The 21701-nt window shown below is 30.2% G+C and overlaps 3 protein-coding genes and 1 long non-coding RNA gene across 26 annotated transcripts; 3 read left to right on the top strand and 1 right to left on the bottom strand.

The window, feature by feature from the left end:
• Nucleotides 1-1263: 1263 nt before the first annotated feature.
• LOC145183042 (uncharacterized) lies at nucleotides 1264-5205 on the bottom strand. Of its 23 annotated transcripts, none has more exons than XM_090085782.1 (8): nucleotides 4624-5205; nucleotides 4231-4287; nucleotides 4022-4099; nucleotides 3771-3845; nucleotides 2749-2900; nucleotides 2489-2548; nucleotides 2017-2141; nucleotides 1264-1889 (listed from the first exon to the last, which is right to left on the bottom strand). In XM_090085782.1, the coding sequence occupies exons 1-2, from the start codon at nucleotides 5060-5062 to the stop codon at nucleotides 4265-4267; spliced, it is 462 nt and encodes a 153-aa protein (XP_089941908.1). In that variant the 5' UTR covers nucleotides 5063-5205; the 3' UTR covers nucleotides 1264-1889; nucleotides 2017-2141; nucleotides 2489-2548; nucleotides 2749-2900; nucleotides 3771-3845; nucleotides 4022-4099; nucleotides 4231-4264. The 23 variants fall into 23 exon arrangements, 22 of the variants coding, with proteins under 22 accessions (XP_089941908.1, XP_089941899.1, XP_089941901.1 ...); XM_090085773.1 differs by having other exon boundaries at nucleotides 2797-2900; nucleotides 4624-5199; XM_090085775.1 differs by having other exon boundaries at nucleotides 1264-1739; nucleotides 2797-2900; nucleotides 4624-5199.
• A 159-nt stretch (nucleotides 5206-5364) lies between these two features.
• LOC145180708 (uncharacterized) lies at nucleotides 5365-12892 on the top strand. Its single transcript, XM_090085894.1, has 3 exons — nucleotides 5365-10352; nucleotides 11307-12048; nucleotides 12378-12892. Exons 1-2 carry the CDS (start codon nucleotides 8935-8937, stop codon nucleotides 11407-11409), a joined length of 1521 nt encoding a protein of 506 aa, XP_089942020.1. The 5' UTR covers nucleotides 5365-8934; the 3' UTR covers nucleotides 11410-12048; nucleotides 12378-12892.
• Nucleotides 12893-14444: 1552 nt separating this feature from the next.
• LOC145183619 (uncharacterized) lies at nucleotides 14445-16508 on the top strand. Its single transcript, XM_080059025.2, has 4 exons — nucleotides 14445-15426; nucleotides 15814-15845; nucleotides 16077-16217; nucleotides 16346-16508. Exons 1-4 carry the CDS (start codon nucleotides 14601-14603, stop codon nucleotides 16415-16417), a joined length of 1071 nt encoding a protein of 356 aa, XP_079915151.2. The 5' UTR covers nucleotides 14445-14600; the 3' UTR covers nucleotides 16418-16508.
• A 747-nt stretch (nucleotides 16509-17255) lies between these two features.
• LOC145183729 (uncharacterized) lies at nucleotides 17256-21006 on the top strand. The gene is made up of 3 exons (XR_016452238.1): nucleotides 17256-17453; nucleotides 18443-20052; nucleotides 20138-21006. It is a non-coding gene; the product is annotated as an uncharacterized LOC145183729 (long non-coding RNA).
• Nucleotides 21007-21701: the final 695 nt, after the last annotated feature.

Below are 21701 nucleotides of genomic sequence, written 5' to 3'. Positions count from 1 at the left end.
GGAACCTATTGACTGTAATCTATCTTTGAGCACTAGAAACTTTAGCGTTACTATTGAAAAAAGTAACCGTCTTTTGAACTTTTACAATGAAAAGACAACACGATCATATTCACCAGATCTCGTGTTGCTGCCAACTTCAAAGTTTAGGGACTTGAAATGAAAATGCGTTCATTTATTAATAAGAAAACCATTATGTTGTGCAACATCGATTTTATGGCATGCATAAGAATTAATAATTCAAACCTATTAAGGTTAAAAGAACAGAAATATCACTAAGACCGATTGTTTGAACCACGGAAGACCACGTTCAACTTAAAAACACAACTGAATTGTTTTAAAGTATTAATTGTATAATTTTTGTTCCTTTTAAGTCTTAGTTACTAAATGCAGTGTGCTAGAAGATTAATATCATAACCGCATGGTAAGCGGCAATGGTGTTTACCTAAAACTTTGACAAGTTTTCTACTTTTGTACCAAGATACCAGATATGTTAATGTTGCATGAACTATTAACTGTGCTGAGTACACACAACTCACGGGTTCCTTCTAGGATTATTCAATACATGTAATCAATCGATATATTATTTAATAAGAATATTAAATACAATGTATATATTTTTAAAATATTATTCTTTGTAATATTCCAGCTCTCAATAATCGAGTCAATTGTTTTAAACTTAAAACGACTTTAATAAATATTAAGAGAACTTTTTCATAACATACATTGCGTTATCAAAAGGTGTATGTACATTTAAGTTTATATCTTTATATTATATGTTAATAATCCCTTAAAATTTAAGATTTAAATGCATGTAAGAACGAACACCTTTAAAAAAATTTTCATGATGTATTGTTTAATAAATTTTTCAGTAAAGAAATATTTAAATCATCCATTAACTTCAACTGTTAAAAAACCAAATATAAAAACATAGAAAACCCATCATGAAGTGAAGCAAGCTTTAAAAAAAAAAAAAAAAAAAAAAAAAAAAAAAAATTTCAAACAGATGGAGAAAAATTAAAAAAAGTTTAAAAGTATATTTTTAATTAACAAAACCAAAATCAAATTGGAGCCGGCCAAAACATAGTAAGGATGAAGAAAATCCTAGAAAACATAAAAACCTTCACCCCCTCGTAACGGAACACATCCATTTACACAGCGGAGCTACAAAAGCAAAAACAACAGTCCGCTTTGCAATTGGTGACTGCACCAAGGAACAGCAGTTACGCTAAACGTCACAAACCAGAGAGAAAAAAAACCCTCAAGAACAAAAAACTGAACTCGTCTTTGAAACGTACAATTAAAATATGAATAAAAAAAAGCAGAAAAAAACTTCGAAAAAGAAAAAAAAAAAAACAAAAGCAATAACAATATATGAACCGTGGTTTGACCTTATAAAGTTAACTTGATATCAAGTTAAAATAACCTAATTTTTTTTTAAAATGCTTATTCTATGTATACAAAATTTTTCATTTTTTAAATTAGAACTTTCTTAAAGCACAGGACTTTGTTAGATCATACCATGGTATATAAAAAAAATAAAGATAACAAGCAAAAAAAAGCAAATGAAAAACAACAAAAACAAAAAAAAAAGCAAAAAAGAGAAAGGAAAAAACAAACAGGCACAAAATATCAGTAACAGGTTGTAAAACGGCAGCTTAAATGCTGTTTACGAAGGACTGGTTGCATAACGCATCACCGGCAGGAGCATGGCCTAGCAACACGCCCGCGTGTTTGTCATTCTAAAACGAGAACTGAATAGCCGAAAACAAAGCATAACTCTAACAAATTCGTTCATAAGGAAAATCTATATCGCTTAAACGAATTTCTTTAGCAGAAGAAACTAAGCAAGTAATGCTCTTACTCGATATCCCTTTACCTCGTTTAAGGCACTAAAATGAGAAGACATTAACAAGGCCACTCATCCTTAGGTCTTACATTCACATATTCAAAGTAAACTGCTACAAAAACACGACACATTCGAATTAGTTTTCACAGCGGAAAAAAAGCATCACTCACATTGCAGAAACGTGGAACTCAGACAAGTTCAACGATCAGGGCACATATTGCTTGGGTATTGCGTCGTTTTTCAATGTCTTCTAATCACTCTTATTTTGCTTTAAAATCATCTTCTAAAACAGAGTCTACAATGGACAGAAAACGACCGCTCGTCAAAACTGAGCTTAAGGACGAACATAGTTACCGTAGATAAGAGTTTTGTTTTTGGGATTTTCTTAATTAAAATTTAGATGTTTAGAGATGCTATCGAAATTTTTTTTTTTAAATATTTAAATTACGTTTGAAGAGATTTTATATTTTAACTTAGAGTTATAATCAAGTATTTTAAAGACTAGTTTTTAACTTTACCACTTAGCTTCATGTATTGTTATTTTGTTCTGATTGAATTTTTAACAGAATGGAGTTTCTTTCCAGTACACAATGTTGAAAAAAACTAGTCATTTATTATCTATTATTCGATATTGGTCTTTACCTTTCCAATGTGATTTAATAACTGTCTGTTTATGTTTCAAGTTAATTCATCAGTCTTTTCCTATAATGAGTTTTAAAAAAATTTAACTCTTTTCAATATTCAAAAGAAATCTTATTACGCTTGATGGGAGCATTATAAAATCAATAGGAAAACAAGGAATTGAAAAACTTAATATTTACAGAGGTATAAGGTGTTCGAATTATTTCAGTCCTAATTACTGTTGTTTTCAATATAAAGAAGTTGTTAATGATAAACTCTACCATTATTTCATTTGGTTTGCATTCTAGTGAACTTCTCTATTGGTGTACCTGTTTTGTCTGCATTTCTTTTTAACTTTAGTCCATGTTAACATATAGAGGATTGACACCATCTTTTTTTTTGAGTAAGTTGACTTCACCTCCCACCATCATTACTACATGAACAAAATTAGCTATTAGCGTTATGCTCGAGTTCAAAAGATTTTTTCAGATATGCATTCATTTGATTGCTGCGATTTTCATTTTATATTATTACTATCACTGTATTGTACTTTTGTGACAATGAATTTGTTATACTGAATTCTGATCTTATATGCTTAAATTTTATGATAGCAAAGTTAATATAAATCAATAATAATCAGAAATATCTTTTTAATTAGAATACTGATTTACCTGGTCTGGTTAATAGCAGCTTTTGTAAGGTAACACCTGCAAGTAGCCCGTAAAAGAAAACATATACCTGCTCTGGATATCAGTGTGCTTAGTAACATAACTTACAATAGCCAACAAAGTTCTTTGAAAAAGGCCTGGCTGGCTTTAACACACCTTTTTGTTATTAAGATCTATTATATTTGTTTGTCTAGCCTTAGCTATATTAGTTTTTAAACTTAAAGAATTCACGCACTTTTAAAACAACAGTGCTTTTCAGTTTATGCCAGGATTAGCACATTTTTAAATTGAAGAGAACTATATTGAAAATACTATCTTTAACAGCAGAAATTGAAACATTGACTCATAATACAAGAAATAAGTATTTTAGTAAGCAGATCATCAATATTTTTATTTAAGGACGTATTTAACTATTTTAAAATGCAACAAACTTTTTATAAAATTGCGAAAAAGTAACTTGAAGTAAGACTCCTAACTGCAATAAGAAAAAAAAAAAAACAAAAAACATTGAAAGCTTGATCTGTGAATATTTTACTTGTTATTACAATCAAATTTCATGAGAACAGCTCTATACTACTTGATAGACCTTAAAACAAAAAAAATTTACATTTTCTTTAAAATAATGACCTACCTACCTGAATGAGAATGAATACATTTTTCAGATGTTGAGTATCTGTGCTGGACTGGGTATTTCAAGTCAGATACATGGTCTAAAGCATATCCATTATTTTTTATAAATTAGTTCTTAACTTAGAGAACTAATGGACGTAACATTTGTTAGAAAGCCTTGTCACTATGACTTATGCAATTCAAGAAGTTGCATAAACTATATAGCAAAAAGAAACAAAACAAAAAAAAAAAACAAAAAAAAAAAAACACATATTACATCAAACTTTTGAGTAGGACTTTAAGATTCCTGGTAGGATACTCCAGAAAGTTGTGTCCATCTTATGATCATTGCATACTGTGAAGAAATCAAACACTTAAAGAATAAATATTCTGTATAACAGCTTCATTATACTGAAGAATCATTTTTATATTTTAACTGCTTATTTGCATTGTTTGAAATTAAAATGTTAATGTTAGCCAAATTACCTTTATACCACAGCAAATACTCCAGAAAGTTGCATTATGAATATACCGCTGGGAATGCTAATGCAAAATTATATTAAATATTTATTATAACCAAAACTATTTTCATAGTAATTAAAACAATATTTAGTAAATGTGATTAAAAACCTTTACAAGAAAAAAAAATTCACATGATTATTTGAACCAAATTAAATTGAATCATTACTACGTGATTGAAAAATTGCTATTCCTTTTAACATGTCTTATTATGCTTTTAGGATTAATGTTAAGCTGTGTAATGTACTTATTGTTGTTAAAAGAAAAACACCATTCATAATATTTAAAGTATCAGTATCATTTATCAACTGCAAGCACTACTATTAATATTAGAGGAATAAAATCTTTCATGAAGCATACCAGTTTCTATGAAATTATCAACAAGGTCTTGGAGTTCAAGATCTTCATCATTTTCTGAAGAGTCTTTTTCACATGCAGAGTTCGGTAAAACTTTAACATATTTAAGTTTTTCAAAAAACATATCCATTCCTAGGAAGCTATCGATCTCTTTGTCAGAATTGTTTTTATTTGAAGTATTATTTATATCTGAAATATTATTACTTAACAGATTATTAGAAGTCTTCATTAATTTGTTTGAACAGTATATATCCTCTGTCTTTAAACGATTAATAATATTTGTAAGAAGAACATCAGATAGTAAGCTCGGACACTTAGATCGTCGATTCGACCTGCGTTTGGTTAATAAAGATGACAAAAACACATTCGCCTTTTTATAATGCTTACCAATCTTTTTGACTTTTTGAAAATCCTCTGCTATCCGATTTGAGGAATACATCATTAAGATTTTAAACACTATTCAAAAATGTAATGGTTTATACTAATTTGCTTTTCAGTTGAAACTATTACTTGTAGAATAACTAGTTTAGACAGCCTTCACTTCTAGCATAACGTACATTGTGTTATTCAGAACGAAATTTTCACATTACGAAACAGTACATGCGCAAAAGGTATCGTAAAAACCAGTTAAACTAGTTTTAAGCCTGTAAACGAGCCAATGAACGAGCAAAATAAACAAATTGGTTTCATATAAGCGACATTAAGACGTTATTTTACTCAATAAACACAAAAATTTGCTTTTATTTAATTCTAACCCTTGTGCAAAGAGTACAATACACAGGAGACGGCACGGTATATACGCTTATATAAAACGCCCTGAAGCCAGTTTTGAAAGTCAGCCGCCATCTGGTTGACCCAAAACATTTTTATATTTTGCGCAGGACTCTGGAGAAACACAGATGAAACGAAATCAAAGCATTGCAACAATTCAATAAATAATTCGCCAGTTATACTTTCGAGGTTATATTATGTTACAATGAATTGTTTGCTAACTGATTATCTGGTTCAGCTTATTCCAAAATATATGGAATACTGAAACAGACATTCAGATAGTTATATGTCAACACAAAATTAGCAGACACCATGTTTTACACAGTATGAACGTTTCTTGTGGAAATAAAAACAACCATTTGTGAATTGGTATACTGACTGCAAAATTGCATGGCACCTTACATTTGACAAGTATAATGAATTATTGCTGTTATGTTCTACGTTGATTCTGAACAACTTTTCACACAAAATGCAAATGCCATGATCATCTTTTGAGGGAAATATCAATAATGCACCTTTTGTTTTCAAGTTAATGCATATTGTTCTTGTTTGCTACTTGTATTTAGCGCTAAAATACATGTTTCACAGTGTAGCAAATTCCCCAGAATTTCTCCTAAATGCAGCAAATCCTGCAATACAAGCCACAATACTTTGTTAACATGTAGACAAACAACTAGCATCAGGAACTAAAAGTTAATCATGATCAGTAACAGAGTTTTCTAGTAGTTCAATAATCCTATTTCTGCTAGTAGAGTTATTCAAAACACTAACAGAAGGAACATAAATGTTTTCAATGTTTTGGTATTTACTAGAAGCAGTCAAAATAGGTTATAGCTTATTATCTTATATACATGTAAATACATACTTGTTTCAACTCACAGCCATATGGTTTTCTTTTCACAAGAATCTTTCGTGTATCTGAAATACGGTCTCTGTTGGTAGCTTGTTGAGATAAAGCTATCTGAATGTCTTTTTCAGTATTCCAAATGTTATTGAAATGAACTGAAGAAGACTATCAGTTAGCAAGTAATTCTTTACATGATAGTGTAAGTTACAAATTATTCAAACTGACCAATTATTCAATCATTTGATTGCGATCATTGCAATGTTTTGATTTGGTTTAACAAAGTTTTAAACAAAATCCTAAGTTCTGCGAAATTCTTTTGGGTTAACCAAGATGGCGGCCAAATTTCAAAACTCGTTTCAAAAAAGTCACGTTATGCCGTCTCCTGTGTATTAAACCTCCTTGCCCTTGTGATACAACTTACGCAAGCTAATATAATCTACAAAGTTATCAGTCGATTAAACACTCTTCGTCATCTTCAATTTACAAAAAAGAGAGTTTCAATTGATTTATTTCAAATAATTGATTTCGTTAATGTGAAGAAAAATTTAAAATTAGGATATATCTGAAGAACGAAAACTGAAATAGAATTGATTATAAGCATCAAAAAACGAAAATAGGAATAGAATTAGGAATTATTACCGAACGAAAATTATTGAATATTAAAAGAAATTTCGATACACTAATTAGTTTTTTTTGACAATTAATTTACAAATTTTGCATACTTGCTTTAAAATTGGCGCACATGTTTGACCATAACGATTATATTTGGAATGATTATAGAATGTATCAATGGACCACAAAACGTACTTGTCATTACGTTAAGTATAAATTCAATGCGTTCAATCTTTTGTTGTAAAATAAAATAAACATCTAAAGATTCTTAAGAGTTGCAAATTAATAACAGAATAATGAGTTTATCAAGGTTGTTGGCTGGTAGGAAGCGTGACAGTCCTGTATGGAAATTCTTCGTTTACGATGAAAAAAATGACAAATCCACGTGTCTAGTACAGGACATAAATAATGAGAGCGTATGTGGCGCATCTCTTGCCGGAAAAAATTCCAGTAACTTGGTGGCGCACATTCAGAGAATACATAAAGACAAATGTTACACGGGATGAAAAGAAAAAACGAAATGCAGAAAAAATATTTTTGAAACGTAAAATTGATGACAGATTTTCTATATCTTCCCGAAATAGTGGAAAGACAAAAACTCAGACAGTAAGAGAGTGCTTTGAACACTGAATCACCGCGTGGCCAACGGAATCAAGTGAATATCAAGTGCGTCAGGATTAGGGTATATCATACTTTTGCATGTTTTAATTTTCATTCAGTATGTCACTTTTCCTATGTATTCATAAACCCTGAGTTGAATGGTATAATTTATTTTGGTGAAAAAACAAGTCTAGCTACCGGGAAAACGTTTTTAATTTTCAAAAATATTGTGTTTTTTTACTAAATGATGGCTGTTTATGTTATAAATGTACATAATAACTATTTAAAATATTGTTTAACCTTATGCTTAATTTTTATAATATGCTTTGAGTTTTTAACAATGTTATTTTGTGTATAAGTATCAGTTAATATTCAAATATACTTTGAAAATATTATAACTACCATTTTAGATTTTATTTCAAATTAATTGCTATACCTGCTGTATTTATATCTTCCAGATTCATAATATATTAAAAAAAGAAAAATGGCATTATCAGTTAGCAAGAAAACCAGAAAATCGATTAACACCAAACTAAGTGAGTATCTTGGAGGTCCTAAAAAGTTTCTCCAAACTGAATTTCCAGCATTACGTGATTGTTTGCAGCGATGTCTAGATCTGCAGCGAAACAGAATACTAGTCTGTGAAAAAAATCCGCGCAACATATCAATGCAATAAATTTTTTCTAATGTTGCTAATGAAGTTGCAGAACGGTGGCTTATTTCCAACACAGAATTTAAAGAACCCATAGTTTGTGGAACTAAAGCAATAGCACTAAGAATTAATAGAAGTTGGTCTGCATTCTCTAAGATAGCTCGACACAAATCTCAAAAGGCAAACAAAAAATGCTGGGAACCTAAACTTGATAAACTTTTAGATATTGCTTTTTGCAAATGCAGAATCGTTTACTGCAGTGATAATGATGCCCCTTGCAACGAATCTTGTGATGACGGTGCTCATTGCTTTTGCAAATGTGACTTAAATTTAAGAATTCCTAAAAAAGAACTTATTTGGATAAAAACCCAGCGAGAAAAACAAGGCAGTGTTTCATGTATGCAAGAATTTGGTCTTGATCTTAAAGAGACTGCCAAACTTAGGTTAAAATGCTTACGCAAGTCAACTGAACAAGCAAGACTCACGCGACAACGTGAAGAAGCTTCAAAGTATAAGTTAGAATCATCAGTCTCCAACCGATGTTAGATTTGATGATGAAAGTACGGGTGTTACAATAGAAATTAATAATAATTCCAATGATGTGATAGTCAGTGATAGCGATAAAGTCAGTGATAGCGAAGAGGACTCGACAATTGAAAATCAAGAGAGTTATGTTAAACGAAACTACCTTGATATTAGTAATGCTGCCGTTGCCTCTATCAGATTTGGTGTATCATCGACTGCTACTGCTGCTATCATTAATGGTCTACTGAAAGATATTATGAAGGCAGGAAAACTTGTTGAAGATTAAAAAAATCTCATATGTGATAGTATGAAAGTTTTTCGTGTCAAAGAGTGTGCTATGAAGTATTCCAGAGTAGAAGAAAATTTCGACTGTGAAAGAAATATAATTACTGGAATTTTTGTTGATGGGAGAAAAGATAAAACTTTAGTTCTTATCCATGATAAAACCACAGGCACCTTCAAAAAACAAATTATCAAAGAAAATCATATAACTGTGACAGAAGAGCCTAGAGGTCGCTACCTTACTCATTATACACCAAAACCTAAGTCAGAAATATCTAAACCAGCTAAGCAATGTGCTATTGGATTATTCGACTGGTTAATGGAAAGAGGTAAAGATCTTAATCTCCAACTAATTGGCAGTGATACTACAAATGAAATGTCTGGATGGAAAGGTGGAATGCTTCATTTTGTGGAAGAACTTCTCAATCGAAAACTTTTTAGATCTTTTTGCTGGCTTCACATTAATGAGCTTCCATTCCGTCATATTATGGAAAAACTTGATGGATCAACTTCTTCAGATAAAGGATGGAGTGGAGCAGTAGGTAAACTGCTTTCCAAAGTAGAAAATCTTAAAAGAATTACTAAATTTATGCCAATTCCGCTTCTGGAGCCTCTTGTTACTATAAGTGAAGATTTCTTAAAGCAAATGAGCACTGACAGTTTAGTCGCATGGAAGTATTTAAATGCAATATTGAAAGGAAAGCTCGATCCTGAAGTAGCAGCTCTTAAATGTGGTAGATTGTCTCACAGTCGATGGCTTACTTGTGGCATGAGATGCCTGCTTCTCTATATGAGTAAACATGATCTTGAACCTGATAATGCAGAGATCTTAAGACTGCTTGCAACTTGGGTGACTCAGGTTTATTTTCCAATGTTCTTTGAGATTAAAGTTAAGCATGACATTAAATATGGTTCTTGTCATCTTTTAAAACTGTTTCAACTTTGGCAGAAGCAAGATGATAGGATTAAAGAAGCATCTAAACTTTATCTCAAAAGTGAATCTTGGTGGGCTCATCCTGAGAATATACTTGTCTCACTTCTCTGTTCTGATAACTCAGAACAAAGGTTATTTGCCGTCGACATAATATTGGCAGTTAGGGCTGGAAGTGAACTTGGCTCAACAGATGTTAGACCATTTAGACTTCCGCAAACAATAAACCTTGATGCTTGTGACATCAAAGAACTTATCGACTGGGAAAAAGAGGTCATCACTGAACCAATTTTCACTGCAAATATGTCGTTAGTCCAACTCAATGCATTGATAGTTTCTCCCCTGCAGCTACCTCTATACTCATTACATACCCAAAGTTGCGAGAGAGCAGTCAAATTAGTCACAGAAGCAGCTCAGTCAGTCTGTGGTTGGGATAAAAGAGATGGTCTTATTAGAACTCAATTGCGAAATCGTGAACTAATGCCTTTGTTTAAATCAAGAAAAGACTTTAAGTAATTTATGTAATTACTAATTTAGTATTTTTGATTTTTATTTATACTTTGTTGTGCATAACATTAAATGTTAAATAAATACTTGGTTTTAATGTTGATTTTATAAGAATTTTGGGGAGCTAAAACAAAAATTAAGGCAGCCAGATTTATAATTTGAATTAGTATTTTGAGTAAGTGTAAGGGGAGGGGGCTTTTGCAACTAAGCCCCTTGCTCCTACTCTACCTACTCTATCTCCTACCAGTGCGTGTATAAATATATATATACTAATTGTAATATATCTTGATCTTATAATCATAATAAAACTATCTAATATTGGTAGAAGGGAGGGGGGGGGGGGGCGGAAGCCCTAGCCGTGCATTCTGGCTCAAGAATCCTGGAAGCTAAATGATAATTTTGTGTTTTATAACAAATGGTTTATTTTTTACCTAATATTATTTTAATTTTTATTATTAATTGACTAAAAACATTTAAAAATTAAGCTTTAGTTATAAAAGACTATTTTTTTTTTAAAAAAAGCTAATTTTAAAACCAGTTTCCCGGTAGCTAGACATCAATATTTTGCAAAAATATTATTATATTTGAATTCCCCGTACCCAAATACATATGAATCCAAGCGTGCTAGTCAAAATTCTGAAAAATTAATTTTTGGCTCAAGTATGATATACCCTAGTCAGGATAGCGTGATTGAAATGATTGTTAATACCAGCTATATAATGGTATTGCTAGATCAGCCGTCGTTTTGAAAGATGATAAAAACGCTTGACCCAAAATTTAAATTGCCAGGTTATAATTAACACAACTAAATTTTTAAATTATTGTTTTAAATTCATTCAATGCTAAATAATTTTTAAATGTTTGCCTGTAATTATAGTATCATTAATGTAACGCTATAGTAACTAAAAACACAAACTGATGTGCATTAAATTTTAACTGATTTAAATTTTATATTGCAGGGTCTGCAACACTGAACAAGCGGATAAACGAGCGTTTTCTTCTACAATCTGCACAACTGAAAGACTTGATGAATCGTACACGCAAAGTAACAATTTGTCTTGATGGTTGGACGAAGAAGCGTCTCACAGCATCGTTCCTTGGAATATCTGCTTGTTTCTATGACACCACCATTGATAAAGCACGACATGCTTTCCTAAATTTGATGGAACTCCAACATCCCCACAAGGGTGAGATGCTTGCCGAATGTTTAAAGAAATGTCTTGACAAGTGGGGTGTTAGAGAAAATCAAGTTATGTTGATTGTTTCAGACAACGGGTCTAATATGATTAAAGCCATCAGGCTCTTACAGGAAGTGCATGCAGCTAAGAAATCTGACGAATCTGAATCTTATGAGTTTGAATCTGACGAGTCTAAACATGAAACTGATGAGGAAGAGATCCAGTCTCAGTCAGAACAAACTGATTTATTTCTGCCAGATCATATTCCATATCGTCGAATGCCCTGTATGGCTCACACACTCCAGCTTCTCATAAAACCAGTTTATGAACATTATAGTGCAACCATCTTAGAAACAAGTTGTATCAAGAATTAGGAAATCAAGTGTGGCAATTGAGAAACTTATTGACAAGTGTGGGAAGTCTGTGATAACTGACTGCACCTCAAGATGGAACAGTACATATCAGATGATTGACCGGCTGTTTAAAATAAAGACATCGGTGAATGAAGTTCTTACAGAAATTGGTACATATTATTTTATTATTTATGTTATTAGAGTGTATAAATTATTTTCGGAATTTTATTAAGTCTACAAAATTGCGTCTTACCTTATTTAAACTAAAAAACCGAAAATGGTGATAAATTGTAAAAAGTTCATTAGTCATTATCATTAAAAAACAAGACAGGGTATATAGTCTTTAAATTAGGTTTACTAATAACACGGAAATACTTTACCCTGCCTTTTAAATCACATTACAGCAGTATGGAAAAAAGAGACGTATATCAATGATAATTATTAGTTATTACAATTGTTATTAGTAAACTTTAATTTCAGACGGTTTACTTTAATTTAGGAATAGACGCATTCAAAGCAAGTGAATGGGTTCGTTTTCAAAACATTTCTTCACTTTTGGAACCCTTTGCAGTACAAACAGATATACTTCAGACCGATGCTCAGTCTCTTTCACAGGTTCTACCATCTATACTCAATTTGGAATGCCATTTACAAGAATATCCTACCAACAAGTCTTTGACAGCGAATCTTTTTGGAGATCTACGTCAACGGTTTCAATCAATTCTGCAGCCGGACTCAGATACGCTTAATTCTCTTCCGTCTGCTGCATGTTTGTTAGATCCAACCGTTGCTGTCTTTATCCTCACACCGGAAATGGGCACCTTGCTCCATGCATCAAAGATGTATATATGTAGAAAGGATATTTTCACTTTAAGGAATTTTAACTGTTGGTCGCCGCAATCGAATGAAAAAATCACTAAGGTGGTTACTATGGTAACTAAGTTAAAAAATTGTTTAAATATTTTTCTTGAAATTTTTGTATTACATTATTTTTTGAAATAATGATAGGGGAGACCGGGACTAGTTGTCAGCAGGAGTAAGTTGACGAATTGCGTTATTCTGCAGAGTTTTTTTATCAAAAAGTATCAGAAATCTCAGGGAACTTTCCTAATTGACTATTTCATTTTGGGTCCTATGAATAAAACTGCTATAAATATTCCAGTCACAATTGATTTACTATTATCAGTCAGGCTGTTTTAGTAGTTGTCGTTTTTCAGGATCTTTAGGCAGTTTATTGAAAAGCTTTTGGGGTTTATTGGCAAAATTTTCACAGGGGAAGCTGGAAAACAAAAAATTTTTATAAAATTAATTTTTTTTCAAATTTTTATTTCTAACAATATTGAAAAAATTTATTTTTACAAAAAAAATATTTTTGAATTTTTTTACAAAAAAATTTTTTTAGGGGTTTTTGTTACCAGGAACAAAGGTGGGGTGTTGTTTTGTTACCAGGAATAAAGGTGGGGTGTTGTTTTTTTTACCAGGAACAAAGGTGGGGTGTTGTTTTGGCTTCATACTCAAACTACTAACTGCTACTAGCTCATAGAAATAATAAATAATTTTTATACATTTTTACTCACTAATACGTTAATAATCTTTTTTATAATTTGCGCCAACTTACCCCGGGGTGGGGCAAGTTTTTCTTTTTTTAAGGCCCAGGAAGGAGCCATAGGATTTTTTTTTTTTTAATGAATGCAACTAGTACAAGTTACCCAAATTCATAGACTTCAAGACTACACTTTGATTTTTTCAAAAAAATATGTCGTTAGGACTACTAATTGCTGTAAAATTTGATAGAAGTAAAATATGAACTGATTTAGTAACTGAAATAAGAACTAAAATGATTAAAATCATAAGAACTGAACTGAAATTAATTTCATCAGAACTGATTCAAAAGAAGTAAAATTAAAATTAGAAATTAAATCAATGCTACAAGAACGAAGTAAAAATGGAAATTGAAATTATATTTAGAACTTAAATATCACTGCAGCCTGCACCAACATGTTTTCTAGGGTGCATGCTTGTCAATTACCTGCAAAAGGCTTGACAGACCTAATTAAACTCTTGCTGAAACAAAGAAATTTTTTAGGAATACCTAAATATGATGGTAAATATGATATAATTTTTGCTGATCTCAAGAGACCATGCAAAGATATTGCTCTTTGTGGGGTTAGTATGCTTACTATGGTAACAGACATGTTTGAAAAACTCGCTTTTTAAGAAATAATCAAAATAACCGAAATAGTAATAATAAACTATTTCGGTTATTTTGATAATAATAAACTATTTGGTTCAAAAATAAAAGTCTTTTTTTTCAGTTTGAGATAATAGATAATTAAAATAAAGTTTCGTCTTTACAATTTTTGTAATTGCATTTTCTATAAAATGTAGTTTTGATATTTTTTTTTATGACGAAATTATCATTTAAGTTTTAGCAAAACGTTGTTGAGATCTTTTCTTGATCTTTTATTTGGGTTTTTTTTTATACGGAAGTGAAAATGGTTTTTTCATTTGCTATCATTCAAAAGTGCGACTGCCCAAAAGGTAATGCTTAACGCATCGTTGGTTTATATTTTTCGGCCTTTATTCAAAATTTGCTGGAAATGTAAGGCTTAAGCATTACGTGTAAGAAGAGAGAATTTCCAGAGCCAGAAGTAGAGAGTGTGTAGAAGTAGAGAGTGTATATATCTTTTCAAAACTCTTTAAAAAATTACAATGAGATCTCATGACCGAATCGAAGTCGAAGTTTAAAATGTTTATGCTGATCTTATTGCGTGTTTGTTGCGCTAATTTGATCAACGAAGATTTTTTAAGTGATAATGATGAGCAGAAGTTTTCATGGGATAAAAATAGCTTAGATGATATTTTTAAAACAATACCTTTTTTTAAATTTCAACCATCGGATTACAATGATGAATATATTTCTGACGATTTGCCTCACGAGCCAACTCAAATTGAAGAACTGGAAGTACAAAACCAAATAAAACCAAAAAAATCTATTAATATCATTACAATTATGCCATCAAAAACGTTTCCAGTTAGCAAATTTGACTCATTTTCCCATCGCTCAATTGTAAATTCTGCAACTAGTGTTGTAAAACCAGCGTTAGACGTTGCATCGACTATTAAAGCTTTATCAACTACTCAATCTCATACAAAGATGTTGTCAGAAAATGATGTGACAACATTTCCTTCGAGAAAGAAGTTCCATGGTGATGTAAGCCTTTCTTTGGGATTAATTAGTATTTCAATTAATAACCTTAAAACTTTTAACCCAACCACAAGCAGTACTCTAAATTTTCATTTAAGTACAAAGGTTTTAAATAAAAGCAATAGGACAGCATCACTTCCAAAACATTTGTTACTGAGTACTTCTTTGCAATTCCTGAAGCCTACGTTTGCAGAGAAGCTGACTCATTCACGTCATGCGCTATCAACTCCAGTATTTTACGAATCTAGTTTCAAAAACCTAACTTTGGATGCCAACAGTTTTCGGATTTCAGAAGAGATTATTCGACTTCCGGACGAAAGCGGTTATGGAAATAGTTTAGGTAATTGTTAAATTTGGAAACTGCAGGTTCTGTTTTTTTTTTCTAAATCCATAATTTTAGGGAAAATTGATCTGTAGTTTTCGTAAGAATCACAACAAACATAGTGGATCGATTACGTATCCAATTGAAACTGAATATTTTATTTAGCAACTATTATAGCGAAGCATAACACAATCTTTCGATCATCCATGTTTATAAAACAATAGTAGGAAAGAGAGGTTTACAATAATTAAGCAATAAAAGAGTTTTCTATTACTAAAGTTATCACAAGCGAATTTTGTTACTGAGAGTAAAAGATTCTTTGAAAACAGTAAATAATAGAGTTAACAGATTTAATAGAGTTAACAGTAAGATTTAATAGAATTAATACTTTTTTTTTCATTTCAGAGACTAAAGAGAAAGACACGAAAGAAGTAAAAGTATGCTGCTTAATAACATTTCATAATACATCACATATTATGATTTAGGGCAATTTAGTATAACTTTGTGTGATTAAATATTATTTCAAATGTTTTTTTATGCAAAAACTATATTATAAACAAAAATATCAATAACAAATATATCATAAAGTTCTTTCAAACTCATTCGATATTAAATTTTTTTATTTTATTAATTTTCTAACATTTTTAATATTGAAACCATCTGTTTAGAACGTGCGATATCTGTATTCGTACATCATAATTCCATTAATGTCAGGTGTGATTGGAGCATTGACTGTTACATTCGTCATTCTGTTATATAACTGCATCAAGAAAAAAAAGCTTAAGAAAGTGCGTTACTATGGTGCACAGGTAGCAAATCCTCATATAAGTTTTAAAAAGCTTTTTATCTTAAAATTGAAATATAGATAACACTTTTAAGTTGTGAACATAAGCTCTATTTATTTCATAAGTTCTATTTCTAATTTTTAATTTTTCAGACAAATGCATCCGACTTTTACCGACTTGATCAAATGAATCTTCTTTCGACTTCAAGTTCAGATGAGGATTGAAGTTGTGCGGCTTTTCCTTTAAAAATTGTATAAATCTTATTATTGTATATAAGCATTAGTATTTATAAATAATAAAATTCTGTCAACAAAACGCGATTCATCCTTCAAGAAAATTTGCTATTCAGTTTCATTAAGGATAATGGTAAAATACGAAACTAAATTCTAAATCCGGACAGCTGAATTAAGTTTAAAATAATAAATATTTTGTGTCTTAAAATAAATCTAGACATGAGCGCCTGCAATCACTTTGTTATTTCCATCTTTTTATTTTTGTTTCAAAACAATTTACTTTGAAATGTAATTGATCCTGTCGTATTTTGAGTTTATGGATATTTTAAACAATTTTTTGAAAACAATCTAACTTGCAGTAATATTACATGGTGTAAACAGGCCTTTTGACTCAAAATTTCAGTTGTAATATATAAAAACAAAATGGAAGATTTTTATGCAAATAAAAAATGGACAAGGTGAAGGTTTTTACGCAAATAGAAAATGAAAAAAGAAAACGTGTTATGAAAAATAACTTTTTTATAACGGCGTTTCCTTTTTTATTAAATTTTTATAATTATTTATTTATTCTCATTTAACAATATTTAAGCATTGCATTAAGTAGAAACTATTAATTTTTGTAATGCTATTATTACTTCTAAATCGTTCATTTTGATTGAAACACGCAAATCATGTGGAGTTGAGACGTTCAGATCTCATAAGGTGGATTGAAACCTTTTTTAGTGTCAATTAAAAGCCTTCTTTATTTTAAAACATCGACGATTATATGTTATTCTTCCTCTTTAAATCTTTAATTGCAATTTCTATTTGTGCGTAAAATGTTCCAATTAGACAGTCAAAAATATGACTTATGTATACATGTATATATATATAAATATACTTTTTTAGTCTAACAAAAAGTAACTTTTAGAAAATGCGGTCACTGACCGTAACAGTTACATTTGCTATTCTTTCTTGCGGAGTCATTTGCATTGCCAGCAGATTTCAAAAGCATGGTACCGAAGATCGAAAGTCCTTTTCATCCACGGTAAGAGTTTTTTCTAATTCGTTTTGTTTGAAAAAATTAAATTGATCAATACACTATTCATAATATTTGAGGACTACAAAGAAAAAGACACAATTTTCCGATTTCACAAAAATAAGCAATTTCGTTCCTTTGATCATGTACTGTTGCTTCTATTACTTCTAAAAATATAAAAGCGAAAAATATTGTTTTCAACGCTATTAAGGTGTTTTAAAGTGTTTAAGATAAAAGGTTTATTGAAGTCTTCAAGCACAAAATTAACTGATGATGATGATGATGATGATGATGATGATGATGATGATGATGATGATGATGATGATGATGATGATGATGATGATATGATGATGATGATGATGATGATGATGATGATGATGATGATGATGATATGATGATGATGATGATGATGATGATGATGATGATGATGATGATGATGATGATGATGATGATGATGATGATGATGATGATGATAATGATGATGATGATTTTATGATGGTATCAGTAAGATGGTATCAGTAAGATGGTATCAGTAAGATGGTATCAGTAAGATGGTATCAGTAAGATGGTATCAGTAAGGACTATGTATTAAACTACTTAATAATTACGTCAGCTAAACAGGCTTTTAAAATATGAGAACCACATTTTGCTAAGGTTTTTTTATTTCAAATGTGTTACAGGTCATTAAACCCTTTTTTGGTTTTATTTTGATTAAAATTTATCTATTTTCTATTATTTAGGTTTATCTATTTTCATTTAAATTTAATTCTGATGGTTTTAAAGTTTCATTAACTTATCAATAAACTTCAGAAATATTTTAGTTCTAAACTTTTCCTAGCTCCATTTTGCATTCCTTTTGAATTTATTTTGCTGCCAAAGAGAACGAAAGGAATTCTTGATTTTTAAAAAATTGCAGCTGCTTTAATACGCATTTCTTATGAACAATTCGCAATAGCTATCTTATGTTAGCCATCCTACTATAAATTTCTCTTATTTAGCGAGAAAAAATCCTCCAGCTGTGCTTGAAAGATCCTGTTTTATGCAAAAGTCTATATTTTGATTCACCTGCTTTAGTACCCATGGTTTTCCAAAAAACAAAAAGACGTATAATGGAACCTCCTTACTACTAAAAGACTCATTTCAATGGATTCTCGAGCTAACCGCAACAGCAATAAAAACAAAACTCATCTCTTTCAAAAGACGTATCTCTTACATCAATGTACCTTTTTTTTCTTACGTTTGATAAAAAAAAACCTGAAGAAATCTTTAAAAATTTTATAGAGGATTTAATAGTATAAATCTTTCAAAAACTTGTTTTAGTTTTATCACTGTTTTTAACATCGTTTCCAAAGCAACTTGTCTAACGGAACCTTCTCAGGTTATTAAAAAGAAGCTTTTTGAAAGTTTCTTTGAACAGAATTTTACTTTCTGAAAGCCGATTGATCAGTGTTTTTATTTTTAAAATAAAACCTTTCTCGTAAAATGATTTTCAATACATAAATAAAGAAACGAAAAGAAGAGAAAAAAAGTTCATAAAAAGTTGCTTTACAATATAAAAGACCACAGTAAAAATAAATTGTAATAAAGCAAATTTCAACCACAAGTTGAAATGATAAAGCAAGGCAAAAAAATTGCAGTTAAGATAACATTAAAAATAAGAATAATAAAAATTTGAAATTGCTAATACAAATAAATCTGAGTTATTAGTTTAATTTTTGAAATTTTTATTATCGTCATTATCATCATAGAATAAAAGTAACAAATTTATCACCGCAATTTAATTCATATCAAATCATTGCAGTTTACTTGCAGTAAAAAACCTCCGGCGCAGTTTATGAGTTTGTAAACCACAACTTACAGAAGATCAAAGCCATAATCTCCATGTAAGAGCTACAAACATTTCTTCTAAATTTCATCCAGTCAAACATTTCTCAACTGGTCATTAAGCTTTAAAGTAAATTTTTTAAAACATTAAAAATAATTTAGTTTGAACTTTTTTTGCATGTTTATTTTTTTAAGTACTATTTCTCAACAACCTAAATACTGAATAATATTTCTTAACGGTGAACTACGGTTGCGGCTTCTTAAGCAAAGATTTTCCAATGGAGAACTTTCTGGAAACTTGTGGGTTGAAATTTGAGTTGGTTATTTAATTATCAAAAAGTTAATTTCACATACAAAGCATCTCAAGAGAGAGGAGATTTGTTTGAAGTAGAAATTTAAAAAAATATCAATTATTGCATTTTATTTGAATTTCAAAGGTCTTAACTATGATTTCATCCTCACCTCATTTTATCTTAGAACATTTATTTTTACGTTTAAGTTAATTTTACAATAGTTTTTTTGTTAGTTAACCAAAATCATCTTCTTTATATTTGAAAAACATGTTGTCTTTAAAAAGTATCCAACTTGCTCATATTAATGCGACAATCATTAACATTCAACTACTACAATGGCAAACCAAAATATGCGAACGATCCAAATGAGGAGTGGAGAGCATGAAGATTATCATTTTCAATTAAAACTGTTGTACCATTCAGCCCAATTTAAATATTCCAGAACAATTTCTTTCATTAATGAATCGGAGTTTACATCACAATTCAAACAGGTAAGGAAATTTTTAAACTTATGATTAATTTTGAAAAATTTATTAAATTTTTCAGTGAGTTGTATAAAAGTTAAATCTTTTTTAGTTTCGTGTGATGACGAGATAAATATGGTGTTCAATTTTCTATTTTATGCTTACCCAACACAGCGATAAACTTAATGATGACATAAATAAGGCAAGTTTATTAGATACCTATGTCTAGCCGTGGCTCTGAAAGGGTGTTTTCAGTAGAGTTGGAAATATTATGAAAGACATCAGACACTATAATGTTATAAAGGAATGTGAATTAGAGAATGGAAATAATCTTAGTAGAGGAGAGAAGTATTGAAAGGGTGGAAAACGCGAAGAAAAAACAACTGTATCGCTTAATTAAAAGCTGTTTTAAAAAGTTTATATTGTGAAAAAAGTTCTTTGGATTTAGTTTTGTAATAGTTCTATGGCTTGTGTCTCAAGAATATAAAAATTTGTTAAAAAAACTGATTATAAAGTTATCGAGAAATAGCTTCCTAGTGGCTCAGCCAGAATAACATATGAGTGTTAGGAGCAAAACTTACTGAATTTTTAAGACTCTACGCTCCATCTCTGATATCTGTCTTAGTAGACTGCGTAAATGTTCTAAAAAATACTTCGAAATAAAGTTTGATATTTTGAAAAAATGCTAATCGAAATTTCCTTAGGTTCGTTATTGATGATTATAAATTCAGATAATTATAGATATTTCTAATCATTCAACTGTCGAACATCCAAGTGCCGACCATTCAGTACCGAACATCCAAGTGCCGACCATCCAAGTGCCGACCATCCAAGTGCCGAACATCCAAGTGCCGAACATCCAAGTGCCGAACATCCAAATGTCGAACTTTTGAAATTAGTGCTACTTAAAAAAAGTTAAATAACTTTTTTTTTAAACACCTGTAATTATTTTATTTATTCAGAATAAAATTTATTATACTCTAAGTAATTTACCTTAGTTCATTTAATTAATATCTTAAGAAAATTGTTTTATATCTATTGTCACTACTATATTTTAGCTATTATTAATTACTTTTAGGAGTTATTTTAAACCTCGACTTTTTTTTGTTAATTTTCAAGCTAAAACTTTTTCATGAGAATAAGATAACTTAAGTCTAAAATTATTATTAACTGAATAAAACTAAACATTACTATCGTATTAAATATTAATTATGGAAAGAAATGATAAAAAATTAATCGTGGTAAGAGTGTATTATATACTAAATCTTCCGGGTTTTTTTATGGGAATAGTTTGTTTCACTTTATTTTCTCTTTTCAAATTTCCTCGCTTATTACAGGCTTTTTTTTCTTCTCCTTTTTTTTTTTATCTTTTTCTTCCACCGGAAATAATATGAAATTTAACCATTTATATACACTTAGTATTTTGTGACGTCAAAAAATGTGACTAAAAACCTGACAATTGTTCTTAAAATTCTTAAAACTTAATGAGTCATTTTTTCTCAGCTTTAGAAAACATAACACACCTATCTAAAAAAACTTCAGGGTAAAAAAAGTTGTAGAAGGAGAGTCACGACAATTAAGCCACAATAAGACTGACAGTATATTATGTGTTACACTGTCAGAATATAAAATTTTAAGAATATTTTATTGAGAGCTTTCTAAATTATCATTGAAGT

This window comes from Hydra viridissima, unplaced genomic scaffold, assembly GCF_058129835.1.
Source record: "Hydra viridissima isolate aposymbiotic clone 2 unplaced genomic scaffold, HvirCarnegie_v1 scaffold_4, whole genome shotgun sequence".
Classification (NCBI taxonomy): domain Eukaryota; kingdom Metazoa; phylum Cnidaria; class Hydrozoa; order Anthoathecata; family Hydridae; genus Hydra; species Hydra viridissima.
The sequence above is the reverse complement of the archived record's forward strand: the minus strand, read 5'-3'. Positions and strand labels throughout refer to the sequence as shown.

Excerpts from the sequence above, each read along its gene's own strand:
- LOC145183042 (XM_090085760.1), bottom strand. The coding sequence starts at position 5,062 with ATGATGTATTCCTCAAATCGGATAGCAGAGGATTTTCAAAAAGTCAAA. Across the intron at positions 4,288-4,623 it reads TGATAATTTCATAGAAACTG|CATTCCCAGCGGTATATTCA; the intron begins GTATGCTTCATG and ends ATTTTGCATTAG.
- LOC145180708 (XM_090085894.1), top strand. The coding sequence starts at position 8,935 with ATGAAAGTTTTTCGTGTCAAAGAGTGTGCTATGAAGTATTCCAGAGTA. Across the intron at positions 10,353-11,306 it reads AAATCAAGAAAAGACTTTAA|GGTCTGCAACACTGAACAAG; the intron begins GTAATTTATGTA and ends TTTATATTGCAG.
- LOC145183619 (XM_080059025.2), top strand. The coding sequence starts at position 14,601 with ATGACCGAATCGAAGTCGAAGTTTAAAATGTTTATGCTGATCTTATTG. Across the intron at positions 15,427-15,813 it reads CGGTTATGGAAATAGTTTAG|AGACTAAAGAGAAAGACACG; the intron begins GTAATTGTTAAA and ends TTTTCATTTCAG. Across the intron at positions 16,218-16,345 it reads TGCGTTACTATGGTGCACAG|ACAAATGCATCCGACTTTTA; the intron begins GTAGCAAATCCT and ends TTAATTTTTCAG.